The sequence below is a fragment of the Silurus meridionalis genome, chromosome 3 (genome assembly GCF_014805685.1).
Source record: "Silurus meridionalis isolate SWU-2019-XX chromosome 3, ASM1480568v1, whole genome shotgun sequence".
Lineage (NCBI taxonomy): Eukaryota > Metazoa > Chordata > Actinopteri > Siluriformes > Siluridae > Silurus > Silurus meridionalis.
The window spans coordinates 24,668,642-24,687,114 of NC_060886.1; the positions used below are offsets into that span (position 1 = coordinate 24,668,642).

The 18,473-nt window shown below is 36.0% G+C and overlaps 1 protein-coding gene across 9 annotated transcripts in view; it reads right to left on the bottom strand.

Moving 5' to 3' along the window:
* Window positions 1-18,473, bottom strand: part of LOC124381683 (striated muscle preferentially expressed protein kinase-like) — a 95,862-nt gene that overhangs the window by 52,672 nt on the left and 24,717 nt on the right. For 3 of the 9 annotated variants that reach the window (XM_046843531.1, XM_046843522.1, XM_046843539.1), the window contains exons 1-2: window positions 6,636-7,371; window positions 114-156 (exon numbers count right to left, since the gene is read on the bottom strand). The exons of 3 other annotated variants lie outside the window; for them this stretch is intronic. In XM_046843531.1, the coding sequence (XP_046699487.1) occupies window positions 114-156; window positions 6,636-6,668 (76 nt within the window). In that variant the 5' untranslated portion in view covers window positions 6,669-7,371. Of the gene's footprint in view, window positions 1-88; window positions 157-6,635; window positions 7,372-18,473 lie in introns of those variants that run through there. 3 more of the 9 variants (XM_046843554.1, XM_046843546.1, XM_046843513.1) reach the window with 1 other exon arrangement.

An 18,473-nucleotide genomic window follows, 5' to 3' on the forward strand; every position in this document is an offset into this window, starting at 1 on the left:
AATGCATCCTCAATCTCATGCACAAACCGGACTCTACGATCAACAACAGACTTTATGATGTGATTGTAAAATCTCTTTTTGTAATAACCTGTTATCTATAAAACCAAACACACCATGGGTAAACCGGCCAAACGTTCGATTCGAGTGTCCGGTTTTCTGAAATGAAGAGAGAAAGAAAGAGTTTTAGTGAACAAATTTTACCACATGGAATATTTCAATGTTTTAGCAAATCATGACAAACCAGATGAAAAAACAAGCACATGTGCATACACAAATACATATACATATACACATACATACAAATAGTCCCAAAGTTCTGATAAGTCGAACAAGTCGACAGTACTGTATTTTATATACTGTAAATTATGTACTGTAAATTGTAAACAAATTACAGTATGCTACCTCATACCGATCACCATTATTAAAGACTCCTAAGGAGGCTAGGCCATGTTTTCACTTACGGAATTTTTAAGTTATGATAGGGTAATCGGAACACATCTCCATCGTACATCAGGGACTAGCTGTATATAGTGCACACAATTAAGCTCCATTCAACTTACTATGTGATTCTGATGGCAACTTGCTATCTGAATGAATTTTTCAGAGTTTAGCCCAAACAGGTTTTAATGCTCATTCGATCAAACTTTTCGAACCAGATCCCCCCTGTAGATTTGTGATATATATCCTCAGTGAAATCAAATACCTTTTTGTAAAACTGCAAAACGTCTAGAGAGGTTAATATCTAAGCAAAGGACTGCATGAAGCCAGTGATAACAAGTTAGGAAAACAGGCTATGGCACCGTTGGCACCCACTGTTATGAGCTTACTTACTTACTTTGTTGTGGGTTTGTCATTGTCCTATTAGCCTAGATTTAAATATGAAAGTGGGGCAGTTGGTGACCAAGAGGCTCATAAATTGGGCTGAAATTCGGACCATCTACACCTCCACTGTCTCTTAAAATATCCAAGCTCAGACTACATTTAAACATCCTTAAGCATCCTTATTAATGTAATTTAAATAGAGAAGTAAGAGAATGGTATGGTGTCAGAAATAGTAGCTTAACTACTAAGAAAGTGTTTTTTATTGCTGGGGTGGTACCATCAAGGGTATACTTTCTGTAACTTTAATATGCATCTTTCACTTTGAAATGCCAGTATAACGCAATGTACGGTTAAAATACTGGAGCAGTTTAGGATTCTTTTCTTCAGAGAGTATAGAGTAATGGGTGCACTGACAGGATCCTAAATGGTTAAAAATAAAATTGGTTTAACTGTTTTTATCTTCTTTGGCAACATCAGATGGGATTTGTGGCATATCATTCTTCTTTTACTTTGCGCTGTGTAGTCTGCCTCTGTAACTTCTCCTGCCTAATACCAATTTTGCCTATAAATAAGGTGATACAGAGGTTGTGGCTGAAGCTCAGGGATACGGAAGCTGGGATCGGCATGCCTCCTGTCACTCCCAATTTATTAGGCATGGAGAAAGAGATGCACACTCAATGTCTGTGGCATCCGAGATTTCTTCCCTTCTCCCTAGAATACGGTTAACTAATAGCATTAGTTATGGATGGTATCTGTCACCATGGCTAAGGCTTAGAGATGGAAGAACAGTGCTAGAGGGCATTCGGAGAAAAAGGCAAGGAAAGTAAGCTTGAAATCAGGAGTCATACATCACATCACATCAAACCACCTACAGAAATTAGAGTTTGTTCTGAGCAACAGGGTGCATCATGCTGTTTTTTGGGAGTCGTGACGTCTCTAAAATATTTCTTTATAGCCTGAAATATGGCTTGTGAAGACTTCCTGATCACATTAGAATGTTTGCTTTCGTGTAAGAAGTTGAAATGACACCCATGTGCATCCAGTCTATTTAGATGAACATTTATGGCCAGTGTCTAAATAATTAATGAACAGAGTGGGATTCATAATGATATGCCACAAGGTAATTTTTCATTATCTCCCATGTTTAGCATCTTTATAAGGGTGAAAAGCCAAGTAGTTCTCGAGAGAGCAAGTAGCATGCATAATACACGAGAGGCATTCTTCTGGCGCCTCGATTAGTCCAGTCTGCGAACAAATAATGACATACCACGTAGAGTGCAAATGGCAAATAATGGTGACTCAAAATATGATGTGAAATATGTACAAATGGAGCACAGTTTTTCAGAAGATCAGAACTTGATTTATTTATTTATTTTTCAACGTTCATATTTATTTATTTATTTATTTATTTATTTATTTATTTATTTCAAACTTGGATCTTAAAATTGACCATGCAGATCCCATAGCTTTAGAAGAGATGTTTTACACTACTGGCCCTTAATTTTAATTTAGTCAGATTATTCAGTCATCTTTCATTCAACAAATAATCAAGCCGATTCATAATAAAGACCATTCTGAAGCTCATATAGTTATTAATGATGAACATTTACTCATTGATGATAACTGGCAATCACCATCATGGCTTGGTGTAAAAATGTGGTTTGGTGTAATGTGTGAAACTGAGGGTTTGTATGACGCCAGAATTGTATCTCTTATCCTTTTTTCTTGTTCCATTGTTCCAGTGTCCCAAGACCTTCGGAAAAGTCTCACTCTAACACAGAACGACGAGGTCCTGTTACATTTTCCAAGTTAACACCCATCTAGTGAGCACAGCCAAAGACAGACAGGCTTAGCTAGCTGAGAGCTGGCTGCCCAGAGAGGATCTCCAGCCTGCCATCTGTGCCATGAAGTACACAGCTATGCTTGCCTTTCTGGGTCGGATATGAGTAAACAGGTCATGCCCATTATATAGTGTTGACATCCTGACATCCAGTCACTGAGTATTAAGATGCACTAGGGAAATGAATGTGAAAACAATACAGCTTTGGCTAATACTATGCTGTAGGAATGCAGCCCAGAAAACGCATTAAACTACTGAGCTTCCATAATTGGGAAGGGAAATTTGAATAGATCTAAGAAGATCAGGGTAATATATTGAACAGGCTTTGGTTCAAATAAATAAATAAATTAATAGAAATTAACTCAAGGAATTAGTTCGTAAATCAGTGAACCATATGATGGCAGTCATATGATAGCATGCTTTTAATTTAGGTAAATATTTGAGCTACTTCAATTTCCCATACTGCATTAGCTATTTTTTTTTATTCTGTTTAGGTTTTTACATTGTGGTCTTTACATTTTTTTGCTTTTTTTTTTAATCACACGTGTCTTCACTTAAATAGGTCCTATTTTCATTTTCCGTCTGTATCGAAGAGCTAAAGGGCTAAATAACTTCCTCATTTAATAAGTCAATGTGGAAATAAAAATGATTTTAATTACATTGCATTGAATCTGTTTGAAGAGATAAATAACCTTTTCTGCAAACCTGTGATATTGTATATCTTCTTAATAGGGATGCACTGATATTGTTATCGATATTGGACTCATGCCTACATGATACTGTAATAACTTAAAAGCTGTGTGATATAAACCCAGTGTACATTGCTGTGCTAAAGAAAACACAACATGAAATGACAACAATGTATTTCAGTATAAATGACACCAATCAAACCTGATGTTAGTAACCTGATGAAGTCATTGTAGGCGGAAAGGTAATCTTGCAGCACATCCTGCTAACTGAAATGTCTACAAATAACGCTAGGTGAGTATCTTTTCCAGTATAATGTTCTTGATGTTCACACACATCATTTACATTAGACACATACTTACAGCTGTACAGTCTGAAGCTCATCCCAACTGCAACCTAGTTGATCTAGCTAGCTAGCAAGCTAGCTCATGTGATTAATATAAAACCCACTAGCTAATGTTATAAAGAATTAACCTTGTGGAGTTTGTTCAGAGAGAAACAATCAACACGTATCGATAGTATCAGTGTATCCCTATCTGTCTACATGAAATATATTGACATGTTGCATTTTATTGGCACTTTCTCTATAAATTCAATATGACTGTTATGAAAAGATCAGACCAGCAACTTGGAGATCACCCATATATTAGGATTTTGCCTAGATGCTAATAAATCTTTATGGTCTCTGATTCATTGCTAAAAAATATCATTATATATCAGAACATATTTATATAGCAGGTACATAAATAGCTCTATCCCAAGTCTTCAGTGCACAATGTCTCGTTTAAATTTGGCTTCATAAGCCCTGTAAGCCATTTCATTCTTCTCCAACCAACTTTCAGCACACATACAGCTGCCATGTGGTAAATGAGTCACTTCACACTTTGGAGTGTATGTCCCCCGCAGTCACCCAGAGTGCTTGTTCACTGTGGTTGAGCTCCAGTCATCAGCTGAAGTTAGCAATGGAGGCCAGACTCACACTCATATCACACCTTCTCCCTGCAGTTATCACACACTGTTGTTCTTTATGGATCTCTTACTGGGTCTGATTATGCAAGTAGGCTTTTTAACAGCTTATCAAGCCAAATATGTACATTTTGTTTAAATCAGAGGTGTGTGGTTTGGGGTGGGGGGGTCTAACTCATTGACATTTCTTTAAGGCCTAAATAATTTGGACCAATGGTTGTCTTTACTAAGAAAATGCTACTGGACGGTTATCAGCAAGTTGGTTTATGTCTGGTTCTTTGTAGATCCAATTTCTATGTAGAATATCTGTAGAAAGATTCTGGTCATACTTCCATAATTCAGCAGCAAAGTTAAAAAGCAATGAGGAATCTGTTTTTTGTTTGTTTTAATTGTAATCTTCATTTCCATATAATTATCAAAAGATCATTCTGGAAAATTCTGGATCTACATGACTCAGGCAAATGCATGATTTCTTTGTAATTACATGACATAGTGCACTAAGACCTCTAGTCTCTTGGTTTGATTTATCATTGAAGGTTTCTGACTCAGCTTTTTAAATATTAATACTAAACCTTTATTGAATGTTTTTATGGTTTCAGAGGTCACATGAGGCTCTTCATAGCATGTGGGTAGCTTTTGGATATCAAGTATACAGTGTATAAAATAATGATGGATATTAGATGTAGGGAAAACATGGACTGAAAAAACTTGATTATTAGGCCACAATTTTCTTTATTTTTTATTTTTTTCTAAATCTGGTCTATTGGGATCTGATTCTAGTTTTAATATTCAGGAATGCTGTTTACGTGGAAATTTTGAGAATCTTGCAACAAATTCCACAATGTGATTGCTCAGATAATATTCTAAAAATAATATTGTGCAATTTACACACAACTTGTGTGTCTATAATAGTCTAATTAACCTGCCAATCTGTAACACAAATGACTGGATCTAAAGAATGCTCTCGTTATTATCAACACTATTAACTGTGGAATGAAGAACTGCTATTTTACAAAGCTGGATTAATAACAGTGTTGTCTTTGCTATTCCCCGTCTCTACATCTCATCCTTTCTCCAACTGTCTGCCACCATCCACAGACTAAAGATCCAATTATCTCTCCTCTTTACCCACCCCCTACTCACTCTCCCTCTGCCCTCCTCTTTCCATCACACCTGCTTTCCCACTGATTTCCATTAGCCCTGAGAACCGAGGAAAAAAGGGAACGCATCACGCTTGCACATCTCACCTGCGAAATGTCGGTGTGACACATTCACGAAAAAAGATTAAAGTGTGGAAAAAAATCCCGCCTTTCAGTTCATGCTGGAGATGAAGTATCTTGGTTTGCTGTCTGTCATTTCTAGATTTGTTTCTGTGTGTTTTCTGAGCTATAGTGTGGCATGAACAGGGTTTTTTTTCACCCCTGTATTTGTAATATTGATCTAACACCAGAGCATAGAGAAGAGTGCCTTCATGGATCCTTTGATAACAGAACAAAAGAATGACTGATAATGCACTGATGGTGCACTATTCCCTGATGTAGCTGGAAAATTTTGCATTTGATCTTTGAAATAGTGAAGAGGCTAGGGATTTCCAAAATTTTATTATTATTTTTTTTTTTAAGATTTCTTTTTTGTGCAATTCTACTAGATGATTGAAAAAAAAAGAAAAACACAACAAACAATATGATATGCACCATAAGACATAATGATGTTGTTGTTGCAAGCAATTTTGCTTTATTACTCTTCGACCTGTAACAACCTACATGCTGATTTGCCATATGTTACCCCCTTTCTGTGGTGGTCCTTAAAACTGCAGAGCTTTATACAGATCCAATGGTTATATTGTTTGTAAATTATTCTCAAATAATATTAATAACTATAAAGAATTTACCAAATTATTTAATTTAACCAGGATTAACTTATGATTTTATAGCTTGCTGTTAGCCATTGTTATTATTTAGAAGCACCTCTATAGAATAAGACACACTTTTCTTTTTATGGATCATTGAACAGGGACGATCTCTAAAACGCTAAAAACCCTCATTATTCCAGCTTCCACCATGCAAAAGAAGCATAATGAATTGCGTTTTCATTGGAGTGTGATCATGCATGCACTGTCGGTTTGTTTACAGACGAAGGGTGGGGCTCATCGTTCACTATCTGATTGTGGTGTATCCCCATAAAGGGAAGTAAAACTAGGGCAAAGCTTACACAGACTACACACACCGAATGACGATCATAGCACATATGGGTTAAGCTGTGACACTGAAACACAAACAGATCGTCAGGAAGTTTAAAGGGAAAGGCATGCAGGACTGACCTGAAAACGTTTCTTGGACCAGATTTTCTTCATGGTCTGGAGTAATCCCGGTCTTCTGTTGTGTTTGGGGGACCCCGGGGTTTCTGAGACCTGGGGATTCACGGTTGAACCTGGTGCTGACCTGATCACATCTATAAAAGCATCACCGGGATCCAGTGTCGGTCTAAGACAAAGTATCACTTAGGAGAATAAACTGATTTGCTCAGTCGGCTGGAGCGAATGTCATTTGGTTCTGAGAGAAAAACATTGTATTAAAAAATAAGTGTTGCTGTTCTTTTCTCAGAACTGACGTCCTTCTTCAGCTTAAACTTGAACACGAGATCATACAAATGAACCGGACCATCTTTCAGTTTACGACGCAATTCAAACTGCAGGGAAGAAAAGATCACAGCTCGGAAAAAGGATGATGATTTAAAAAAAAAAAAAAAAAAACGATAGAAACCTTGACCGATGGCACTAGCCTGCTCTCTTCTAAAGCTCCTGAGAGATTTAGCATTCAGGAGTCCCACTCAAGCTGAGTGGTGTCTCAGCTGAAACTAAACCATCAGCACTGAGCACAGAGACGTGCAGTATAATCAACACAGAAGAGACTGCTCAGACAATAGCAGCACCAGAGAGAGAGAGAGAGAGAGAGGTTGGAGAGGGGGGAGGGATAGCATACGTGCAATCCTTCCCTGCTTTACAGTGAAAGAGAGAGAGATAAACAGAGAGAGGGAGCGAATGAGTCAGCCCTAAATAGAGCATTATAGGGAGATGCAGAGTGGCAAAGCATTTCGCCCTTCAGTCTTCATTATACCCCTCCCTTCTCTCCCATGCTTCCTTCCGAATTTTGTATCCAAGTGATGCTTTATGTGTGTGGGGTGTTTGCATGTGTGTGTGTGTGTGTGTGTGTGTGTGTGTGTGGGAGAGAGATCTGTGGCTGCCTCACCCACAGCCCGTGTTATATATTCAGGATCGGAGCCCATGAACATTCCAGCAGCCTCTAAGCAATAATCATTGTTTTGCTTAAACAGAAATCAGCAGTTTTTTTTTTTAACCAAAGCCTTAGGTCTCCTATAGATTCCTCTTTCAAGCAAAAATGAACACAACACTGAATGTGTTACTGAGCATTATAGGTTCTGTGTAGAACCCTAAAACTGATTTTTCCTGTTGGAGAGAGTTGCATGTATAAATCCTGTAAAATGCAGGGCCATTAAATATATACATAAATGTTAATTTAAGTCTATAAAGGATTATCTTTCTTAGTGGTATTGTTGATTTTTTGTTATAATCAGACAAACTGCAAAAAAAGTTTTGATGGGATTGCGATCTGGTACTTGGTAAATTGTTCAAAGAATTTAAACTTACAAATACTAGAGAAGTACGAATCTATCTAAAAATATTTGGACAAACTGGAAAGGTAAAATGAGGTCATGAATCAATGGTGACTCAGGGTATGGAGAGATGGGTTATGGATACACTTTAGTTAAATGGTTAGGGTTTGTATCAATGGGGAACCTGCAAGAGTTCTGCAATAACATCATTTGTGTGTCAGAGAATATTTAAAGCAAAAATGATTAAAACATTTTTTTAGAAAACCAAATACAGGGGTCTATTTATTCTTGCTGCTGAATGCTTATGCTATCCTTTTTTTTTTTTTTTTTTTGAAATAATGAATTATTTAACAACATATTGGGGTCTCAAATAAGACTAGTTACGTGAGTGCTTCTCTATGAGAGCGCTCCAAGCAGAACCTTTTCAGTACACACATAACATTTAATCACCCAAAGCCCGTAGTAACAGTTATTTCTACATTCACAATATACAATAAAATAAAAATTAAAGCTTAAGACATCTTCAGCTTGCCCCTGTAGAGAATCTTCTAAATTGAGTGCTTCCCAATCAGAGTGAATTCAGAGCAGAATGCCTTGGAAAAAAAAAAAAGAAATTCAGCAGCAAAGCCAAAAAAGCTACGAGGAATCTGTTTTTGTTTTCAAAAAGTGTAGATTTTGTTTCACTTAAATCCAAAAACGAGAGTTTTTTATTTGAAGAATATCAGTATGTAACTTCCTATGAAGCTCAATCCTCCTTACTTCCACTCCCACTCCAACTCACACTTTGTATATTCCCTTTATCTTGTTTCTCTATTAACTTCCCACCAGTGTTACATCCAGCCTCGGCACACATTCTCTTCTTTGCTTCATGCTAGCAAATAAGCTAAAGCTCTTTCTCATAGCAGCTTCTACATTCTTTTTACATTTGTATTCACACCTCAGACTTTGTAAAATGAAATGGTAAATGCTAGTTTTATGGAAAAAATGGTTTTTGTGACCACAAATCAAAACTATCATTTGTGCTTTTCTCACATCTACCATCTGATATGTTACTTCATTAATCTTGAAGAATTTTCTTTCAAACATCTTTATGATGTAACTAAGGAAAAGATTTTTATTAGCCATAATAAACAACGGAATTTTGATCAAACTATCTTCCAAAATGCTAAACTCGAATGTATTTGAAACTAGGTTTCAAATAGAATCAAGTACAATTTTATCTCATTATTCACTGCTTTTTGATTGTAATCGACCTTCCACATGTGCATATGATAACGCTTTCTCTTTAATTCAAATCTAAACTTATATTAATAATCATACATTTTAAAATATGAAAAGTGCTGCATCTAGTCCATAAACCAAACTGTTGTTAAACCCATTTCAATCATATTTTTCAGATATTTATTTTCAATGTAAGCATTCATTTCTTGAAAGAAGCAAAAATATCAGCCAATATCATAATAATTGCATAAACATGAAATACAATTCTACTCAAAATGAATACAGGATGTCTCAAAATAGGTTTAAAAAGCTTCTAGTTGGTTTATTATAGAAATATTGGGTAGATTAAACATAGTTTTACTTGCTAAGATGTCAGAAGTTGCTAATTAGCTTGTGTTATAGTTTAAAATACAATGTTTTTTTTCCTTTTGTACATGCGTAAATTAAGAGATTGGTCCATTTCATATATACAGATCGGACTGAACAATCCACAGCAGTACTAACATGATTAGATATTGTGGTAAGAGCGAAGAAAACATTTCGAAATCTGTGTGTCAAAATGAACAAGCCAAGGAAATACACATTCCAATTTGTATGATGAATTTTTCACAGATCTTTGGATGTACAAGATATGATTAACATAGTATTTTTCTGATGCAACACTGCTTCCATAGTGTTTAATTGTGGCCTGGATAGAACAGGTTTCCAGCACACACCTGCTGCTCTGCACCGATAATCCAGAGGAGAAAATTACAACAGAACAAGAGAGTGGGAACTCATGAGCAGAAGTTAAAACATGATAAGAGCTTTAATATTAAAATGGGGTTGTTCTGTCTTATCACAACATAACTATATGAAAAAGTGTATTCTTTGAAATAGATTTTTCGAATACCTTCCTGAAAAGATTTCTTAGAGTAAGATACTCACGCTATAAAGAATATTTAAACGTTCCTTTTAATAGCTTTGTCTGTTTGTATTTTCTTAAACAAGCAACATTTGGCACAGACATTTCACTCAGGATCAATTTCCTTATCTTATCTTATGTCTCATCTTATTTGTTGTTAGTAACCTCTTTATTCGAGTCAGCAATGAAGCAATGTGGTCCCTCACACACTCCTTCACACCTCTGGACAATTTAGAGTAGTCGTGTGAAACAAGATAAAACCAGAGAGCAAGAGTCTCATTTGGAGAACATGCACAATGCTACACAGACAGTAAGTGGAGCTCAGGATCAGATCCTCGAGCTGTGAGGCACCAACACTACATGCTGTGCCACCATATGGTTATGTTTTTGTGTTACAAATTAAAGGAAGTCAAACTTTTATTACCCTTCTCAGTTTTTCATTCAAGTCCATACTGTGACAATCTATGCATATAACATATGGAGAATTTCTTTATGACTCATCTGTAAATGTACAGTACATCTACACTTGGGCATTTTATGTGTTTACCTGTTAGTCTAAATGTGACTCCATTCTTCTGCCTGTCAAAGAACATAGAAGAGAACTCACATGGACTGCCAGGAAGGGTAATATTTAAACAACCCCTTGCATATTTCTGAACAAGGTTTACACTGTTATGAATATTGCATGAAAGAAACGAAGCTTGGTCTACTTACTACAGCATATGTTTGCCTGAGTAATAAGCAAAATGAAATCCCAGATAAACAAATAATTTATGCTTTTTAAAATTAGACTTTTCTAAACACAGACTTGGGACACTGTACAAATTGTGAATAAAAAAGGAATGCAATAATTTACAAATCTCATAAACTTATATTTTATTCACAATAGAATATAGATAACATATCACATGTTGAAAGTGAGACATTTTAAAATGTCATGACAACTATTGGCTCATTTTGGATTTCATGAGAGCTACACATTCCAAAAAGTTGGGGCAGGTAGCAATAAGAGTCTGGAAAAGTTAAATGTACACATAAGGAACAGCTGGAGGACCAATTTGCAACTTATTAGGTCAATTGGCAACATGATTGGGAATAAAAAGAGCCTTTAAGGGTGGCAGTGTCTCTCAGAAGTCAAGATGGGCAGAGGATCACCAATTTCCCCAATGCTGCAGCGAAAAATAGTGGATCAATATCAGAAAGGAGTTTCTCAGAGAACAATTGCAAAGAGTTTGAAGTTATCATCCTATACAGTGCATAATATCATCCAAAGAATCAGAGAATCTGGAACAATCTCCGTGCGTAAGGGTCAAGGCCGGAAAACCATACTGGATGCCAATGATCTTCGGCCCTTACACGACACTGCATCACATACAGGAATGCTACTGTAATGGAAATCACAACATAGGCTCAGGAATACTTCCAGAAAACATTGTCGGTGAACACAATCCACCGTGCCATTCGCCGTCACCGGCTAAAACTCTATAAGTCAAAAAAGAAGCCGTATCTAAACATGATCCAGAAGAGCAGGCGTTTTCTCTGGGCCAAGGCTCATTTTAAATAAACTGTGGCAAAGTGGAAAACTGTTCTGTGGTCAGACGAATCAAAATTGGAAGTTCTTTTTTGAAAACTGGGACGCCATGTCATCCGGACTAAAGAGGATAAGGACAATCCAAGTTGTTATCAGCGCTCAGTTCAGAAGCCTGCATCTCTGATAGTATGGGGTTGCATGAGTGCATGTGGCATGGGCAGCTTACACATTTGGAAAGGCACCATCAATGCTGAAAGGTAAATCCAAGTTCTAGAACAACATATGCTCCCATCCAGACGTCGTCTCTTTCAGAGAAGACCTTTTTTTTTAACATGACAATGCCAGACCATATACTGCATCAATTACAACATCATGGCTGCGTAGAAGAAGGTACTGAATACTGAAATGGCCAGCCTGCAGTCCAGATCTTTCACCCATAGAAAACATTTGGCGCATCATAAAGAGGAAGATGTGACAAAGAAAACCTAAGACAGTTGAGCAACTAGAAGCCTGTATTAGACAAGAATGGGACAATATTCCTATTCCTAAACAACTTGTCTCCTCAGTCCCCAGACGGTTGCAGACTGTTATAAAAAGAAGAGGGGATGCCACACAGTGGTAAACATGGCCTTGTCCCAACTTTTTTGAGATGTGTTGACGCCATGAAATTTTAAATCAACTAATTTTTCCCTTAAAATGATACATTTTCTCAGTTTAAACATTTGATATGTCATCTATGTTAAATTCTGAATAACATATTAAAATTTGAATTTTCCACATCATTGCATTCTGTTTTTATTCACAATTTGTACAGTGTCCCAACTTTTTTGGAATCGGGTTTGTATGATTCTAAAATGTATATTCGCAATTTAATTCTGTAAAGCTGCTTTGGGACAATGTCCGCAGTTAAACGTGCTATACGAATAAAATAAAATTGAATTGAATTATCTTGACGGTGAACTATTACGGTTGGGCAATACTTTATTTCTCACTCATAACATAGCAATTAAATACACAAAACCCAATTAAAGGCAGTTAGACAGCTGCATTTGTGATTTAGAATTATTATTCCTTTTCCTTTGCCTTAATGGGTTGTAGTGTTTCATATGAACATCAAACACTGCAAGCATGAAACTTGTAATGCATTCTTTCAAACCTTTCAGCTGTTTGCACTTTTATTCAACATTGTGTCCTTAAGTCTATATATCCTTTTCTTGTGGAAAATGGGATAATAATGTAAATTATCCACCATATTCATTACACCTTGGACATCTTGCAGGTGTGCCAGCAGGGCAAGATACAAAATTAAAAGCAAATCCTGCATGATCGTCAGTGATAGGCCGCATGAATCTACAGTCTGGGCTAGAAAAAAATCAGCTTCAGCCTGGCTTCTTTATACCATTCAGTGTGTAATGGCCATGGGTGGCACCCTTTCATCTAGTAGCAACAGAATCCAAAATAATCCACCTTATTTGTTGATAGCATAACGACACAGTCTCACAACATTCCTTGATATGGTCACAAACTTTAATCTGTTGATTCGTGTTCATAGACACGAATTTCCCTCTTTTTTCATGTCACTTAGCCTCCGTCTGGCACCGTATCCATAGCAGAGGAGGCAGAGGACATTTGTAATGCTGACAGAAATGCCAAAGATAATCGTTTTCCCCCCATTTTTTCAGAGAATAATGCAGAAAATACATAGTTAGGGTTAGAATAAGGGTTATACTGTAATAAATGCGTGTCTCTTATTAACGCAGTCTCCTTAATTAACTGGGAGAATATATTTACTGTATTTTGACTGGAAGGAACCATTGACGATAGTTTATAATAGCGAGTAGTTTACAGAATATAAAGCAATAAAAACAAGGATAAAATCTCCTGCTTAAATGTTGAGTAGCAGTGCTTGAAGATTAAAAATCAATAACAGGCGAGAAAAAAAAAATACAGCGTCTGTGGTATCCAGTGGCAGAAAGAAAACTTTCGCAGAGGCACCAGAAATACTTCGTATTGAAATACATTACATAGATCCCCGTCCTCAGTGACATGAAAAAAGAGGGAAATTCGTGTCTATGAACACGGATCAATAGATTACATTTCATGACTGTAGCGCGAAATGGCGTGACACTGGGCGAAATAACATGATATAGATGGACAAAACTAAAAATTGATTTTAATTCTTTTGTATTTTAAGTCCTCATAACCCATTTATACCATTTATTCTTGCTTAACTTTTCAACACAGCGTATTTGATTCTAGCTAGAAACACAGCAGACTAGAGTCAACCTAATCTGAGAAACAGAGTTTAGGAGAATTGGAACTCGCACAGTGCTATAAGGAATACAATACTGCTGGATGACCTCCCTCCTGATCCAGAGACCTTCATCTTTCTTTTTTCCCTTGACCCTCTTTTTTACCACTCTGACACAAAGAGAGAGAGAGAGAGAGAGAGAGAGAGAGAGAGAGAGAGAGAGAGAGAGAAAGGTGGGGGGTCGATTATTGGAGAAGAATGTGAAGCTTTCTTTCTGACTGATATTGATTTGGACCAGGTGCAATCATAGCCTTAAGCTCTATCTGAAAAAGTGCCAAGCAGCTGGTGATGACATTATTGGGCACCATATTCACACCTGGGAGACACAGAAAGAATGCTAAAACACCTGATCTGGGTCTCTCCAGCTAAGCCTATTGCTGAAGTTCTACAGTATGGAAGACAGTTAATGCTGATGCATATACCAATGACTCATCTGGGTTTAGATTTTTTTTACATAACGTATCTTTGCTTTCGAAGCAGTATGAATAAGTCAAAATAGCTTCGAATGAGAAAATAAAAAAATTGAAACAACACCCAGGCAAGTATAGAGCTTAACTAAAAATACAGAAAATCCAGTTTGCAGGCTTTGCATTATTATCAAGGTGGAGCTGTTGTACAAATGTGATGAAATACAATGATGAGGAAATTGGTTAAGGCAAACAAAATAAGTAAAAAAAACATTCTTATTACAATAAACACCACAAAATGCTAACTGCCTCAAGATTATGAGTCTGCTGATGAAACCAGAGAAAGAATAAGAGACATGAAGAGAAGAAGAAAAAAAAAAGAAGCCATGTTGCCATGTGACTGGCTCTGAGACCAGACTGTTTACAGGCTGACTCATTTTATCAAATGCTGGATGTACTTTCAGAGTAAACCATAAACCTTTTTCCTGGTAGCCTGGAATCTATAGCAGAAAGATGATACAATTAAACACTGAACTCATTGTACAGTAGACATGCCTTCTAGTCAAGTGGTGAGTAAGTGGTGCCCAAATCTGACACACTGGTGCTCTATGGCTCAGCGGCTTCACAGAGAATCATCCCAAGAGGATCATCCGTTGACATGCATGTGAAGCATATTGTAATCACCAAAAGAGCTCCATTTAAAAAGAACAAAAACATATAAATAATGCTTTTGACACTTCAGTGAGTAAGAATGTATGTTTTGTATGGGAGTGCTACTCAGTTTGTGTGTGTCGGTGTGCGCATATGTGTGTGAGAGACTATGGTGACTCAGTGTTGAGTCATTGGTGTATATCTGGGCACAAATGGGCTAGCAGGGCTAAGCCTGGAGATAGTTACATCAAAATGTATTTTAAAATAAAATACCAAATACCTTAACTTGAAGTGTATTAAAATAAACGACAAAATACAGCAGCCATAAACACAGCAATAAACTACTGCATTTTTGAATTTTAAAAATACTAAGAAATTTATTTGCAAACCTTTCAATAATTGGCAACCCAATTTGATCTAAGTAAACAATGTTTGATAGCAACAGCTTTTCTCTGGCCGAGAAATGCAATAAATCTGACATATGTAACCAGTTGCAGATCAAATATTCACAAAGATTTTCTTGTGATCTCCCAGATGAAGGTTAGTTTTAAAGTAACCAACAGTTTTATGTTTTACAGTTGACTCATAATTCTATCCTAATTTAGTTACTTGGTGTTTGGTAACGAAGCAGCTACTTTACATCAGCAACACCGACTCAATGACAAACAAGTCATTCATAATAAGACAACTCATAGGAACTAGTTTCTAACTAATTAATCATTTGATTGTTAATCATAAATAACATAGTATGTGACAGGCAGCCATTCATGCAATGGGATGCAAAATCATGATCCTACTAAACAGCTACTTCAATTAGGGTTCAATATTCGGCAATCAAATAATTACTCATTAATCACTGGACACCTATTTGAAAGCAGGAAACCTGTACATTTCTTACCTTCACCACCTTCTTTATATGGATCAATTTTCTGTTTTGATCTCAACAAGTCTGGGCAAACTATTTAGTAGGCACCAATCAGAGGCTGCATTTTTATGATGTTATCATGTCGACTTCTTACAAAGTATTTTACAGTATTTTAAACTACAAAAATACAAAACACTAAAGTATTTTGATACAAAATATGAAGCCATTTTCAGCAACCCTGTCAAATACAAATGACAAAATTCTAATTTATATTTGAAATGCACATTTGAAATTCATGCTACATAAATACTCATCATCATAAAAGAGCAATAAAAAATATGTATGGCCTCCACATTGCCCTCTATACCATTTGCTGTTAGAAATGACAAAATGGATTTGTTTTACTTGTGTGGAACTAACAGAATGAATCTCATCATAACTTTTATAAACAATGGTGTGAAAAAAGGGAGACTTTGGCTGATTTCTTTTTAGCCCAGACTGTAGACTCATGCAGCCTATTATGGAGACATATAAGAAATGAATACACTCTCTAGATTTCATATGCAATGAAGCTAATGTATCTAAACAATCAATACTAATTAGGTAAAGGGAACAACTTTATATTTTAAATGGCTTCAAAATAAAATAAAATAACCTAACTGCTTTCTAATAAAAAAGAACAAATCTTGATCATAGACATCAAACCCTTAAAAATAGTGCAATTACCCTAAAAAAAGTACACAATACCAATGGAAAGTTATTTAACTAGAGTAGCTGTTGTAGCTATTGTTGTGCAAGAATTATATTAGTATATCAATAGTAATACTCTGTTGATCACTTGTCAAACAGATGTGCCATACTCTCATACTGCATTATATATACATTATATCAATTACATGTTATGTCATTTGGCAGACCACCTTATGCAAAATGAATTATAATTATCTCATTTATACAACTGAGCAGTTCAAGCATTATTCAAGGAACCTGCAGTGACAGCTTGGTGGTGGTGGATTTAAACTCGCAACCTTCCAATCAGTAGTCTAAGGTCTTACAAACTGGACTACACACAATGCATAGTACTTCCATCTGTACAAATGCAAAAAAGACCTAAAACTGAGGCAATACCAATCGCTTTTTTGTAGTACCCTTCCACCAGTCACTATCATGTTGGGTGATAAATACAGAAACCACAAATTGTTTTAGTTTCTATTGCCAGATGGCTTGCCTACTATATTAGTCACTTGGCAAAGTAAACAACAATAAAGTCTCATTCAATGCAAAACATATCTTCAGTATAGTCAAATTTATACAGTTATTTTAAATTATTATTAAATTAACTTTAAACCAAGTCTTCGGATGCAGTAGCCATACAATATTTTCTTCATTTAAACTAGGAGACCAATATCTGTTCCAGCATAACAATGCCCCTCCTCACAAAGCCATACTCATAAAGACCTGGTGTACATGGTTTAAAAAGAAAATCTTGAGTGTCTGCTATAGAGCTCTGACCTTATCCTTTTTAAAAACCTCTGGGATTAACTCTACTTCTGACTGCACCCCAGGCCTCCTCACCCTACATCAGTATATGATATTACTAACACCCTTGTGAATGAATGAGCACAAATCTCCACAAACACACTCCAAAAAGTGGAACATCTTCCCAGAAGAGTGGAGGTTATTATAACATTGGATGTTCAAGAAGTACTTTTATTAGTTAGATGTCAAATGTCAGTTTCCCTTGCATCATTTAAGCAAGTAATATAAAAAGGTTTTAATTTTTTTGCATAAATATGCTTTGCACTTTTCAACAGTCTTCCAATGCTTGTAGATATTTAAGTTTTCCAGTTTTGAAGGCTTGGAAATTTGATGCTGAATATTTTTGGCAAACAATGTAGAAGCATTAATGCAAAATTGAGTAGTAGTTATCATCTGAGTAATATGCTACTAACTATTGAGGTAAAAAATTGATTATGCTAGTCATTAAAAATACTTCTCTGAATAGATACAAAAATGAATAAAAGGGAACAATAAGGTCTCTAAGGAAATACATCAGAATTATGCATTGTGATGGACCATTTTATGCTGACACTGCTACAAAAACCGACTCCGTGCTCCAAAACACAGGGCAAACTGATCAATCATTTCTAAATTATTTCTAAATTATTGCTACTAATGCAACATTATGGAAAAGTTGTTTTTTTTGGTTTAAGAACAAAAAGGCAATTAAGAAAATCTACAAAAGAATATCGATCAATATAGACAAGTAATTAGAAAGCTGGAAAATATCCAGCTGGCAAAAATGATCTACTAGCTTGTCCAGTTTGGCCTTGGTTTTGGCAGAAGTTAGCTGGGTTTTGATAGACATGGATACAGGGAATTATGGATAGCTCTGCATTTGGATTAGTGTCGGCACTGTGCTGTCCTTACATTTACAGTGCACTGGAAAATCACTATGTAAATATGCGAACCGATCTAAAGTATATATATAATATCAACAATTTGAAGTAACATCTGCCCCCTCAAACAATGAAAATAAGAAAATATACTGGATTGCCCCATAGGGAAATAAAATAAATTAATTAATTAATAAATAGCAATATAATAATACTGATGTTGGGGGAGAACACATTCA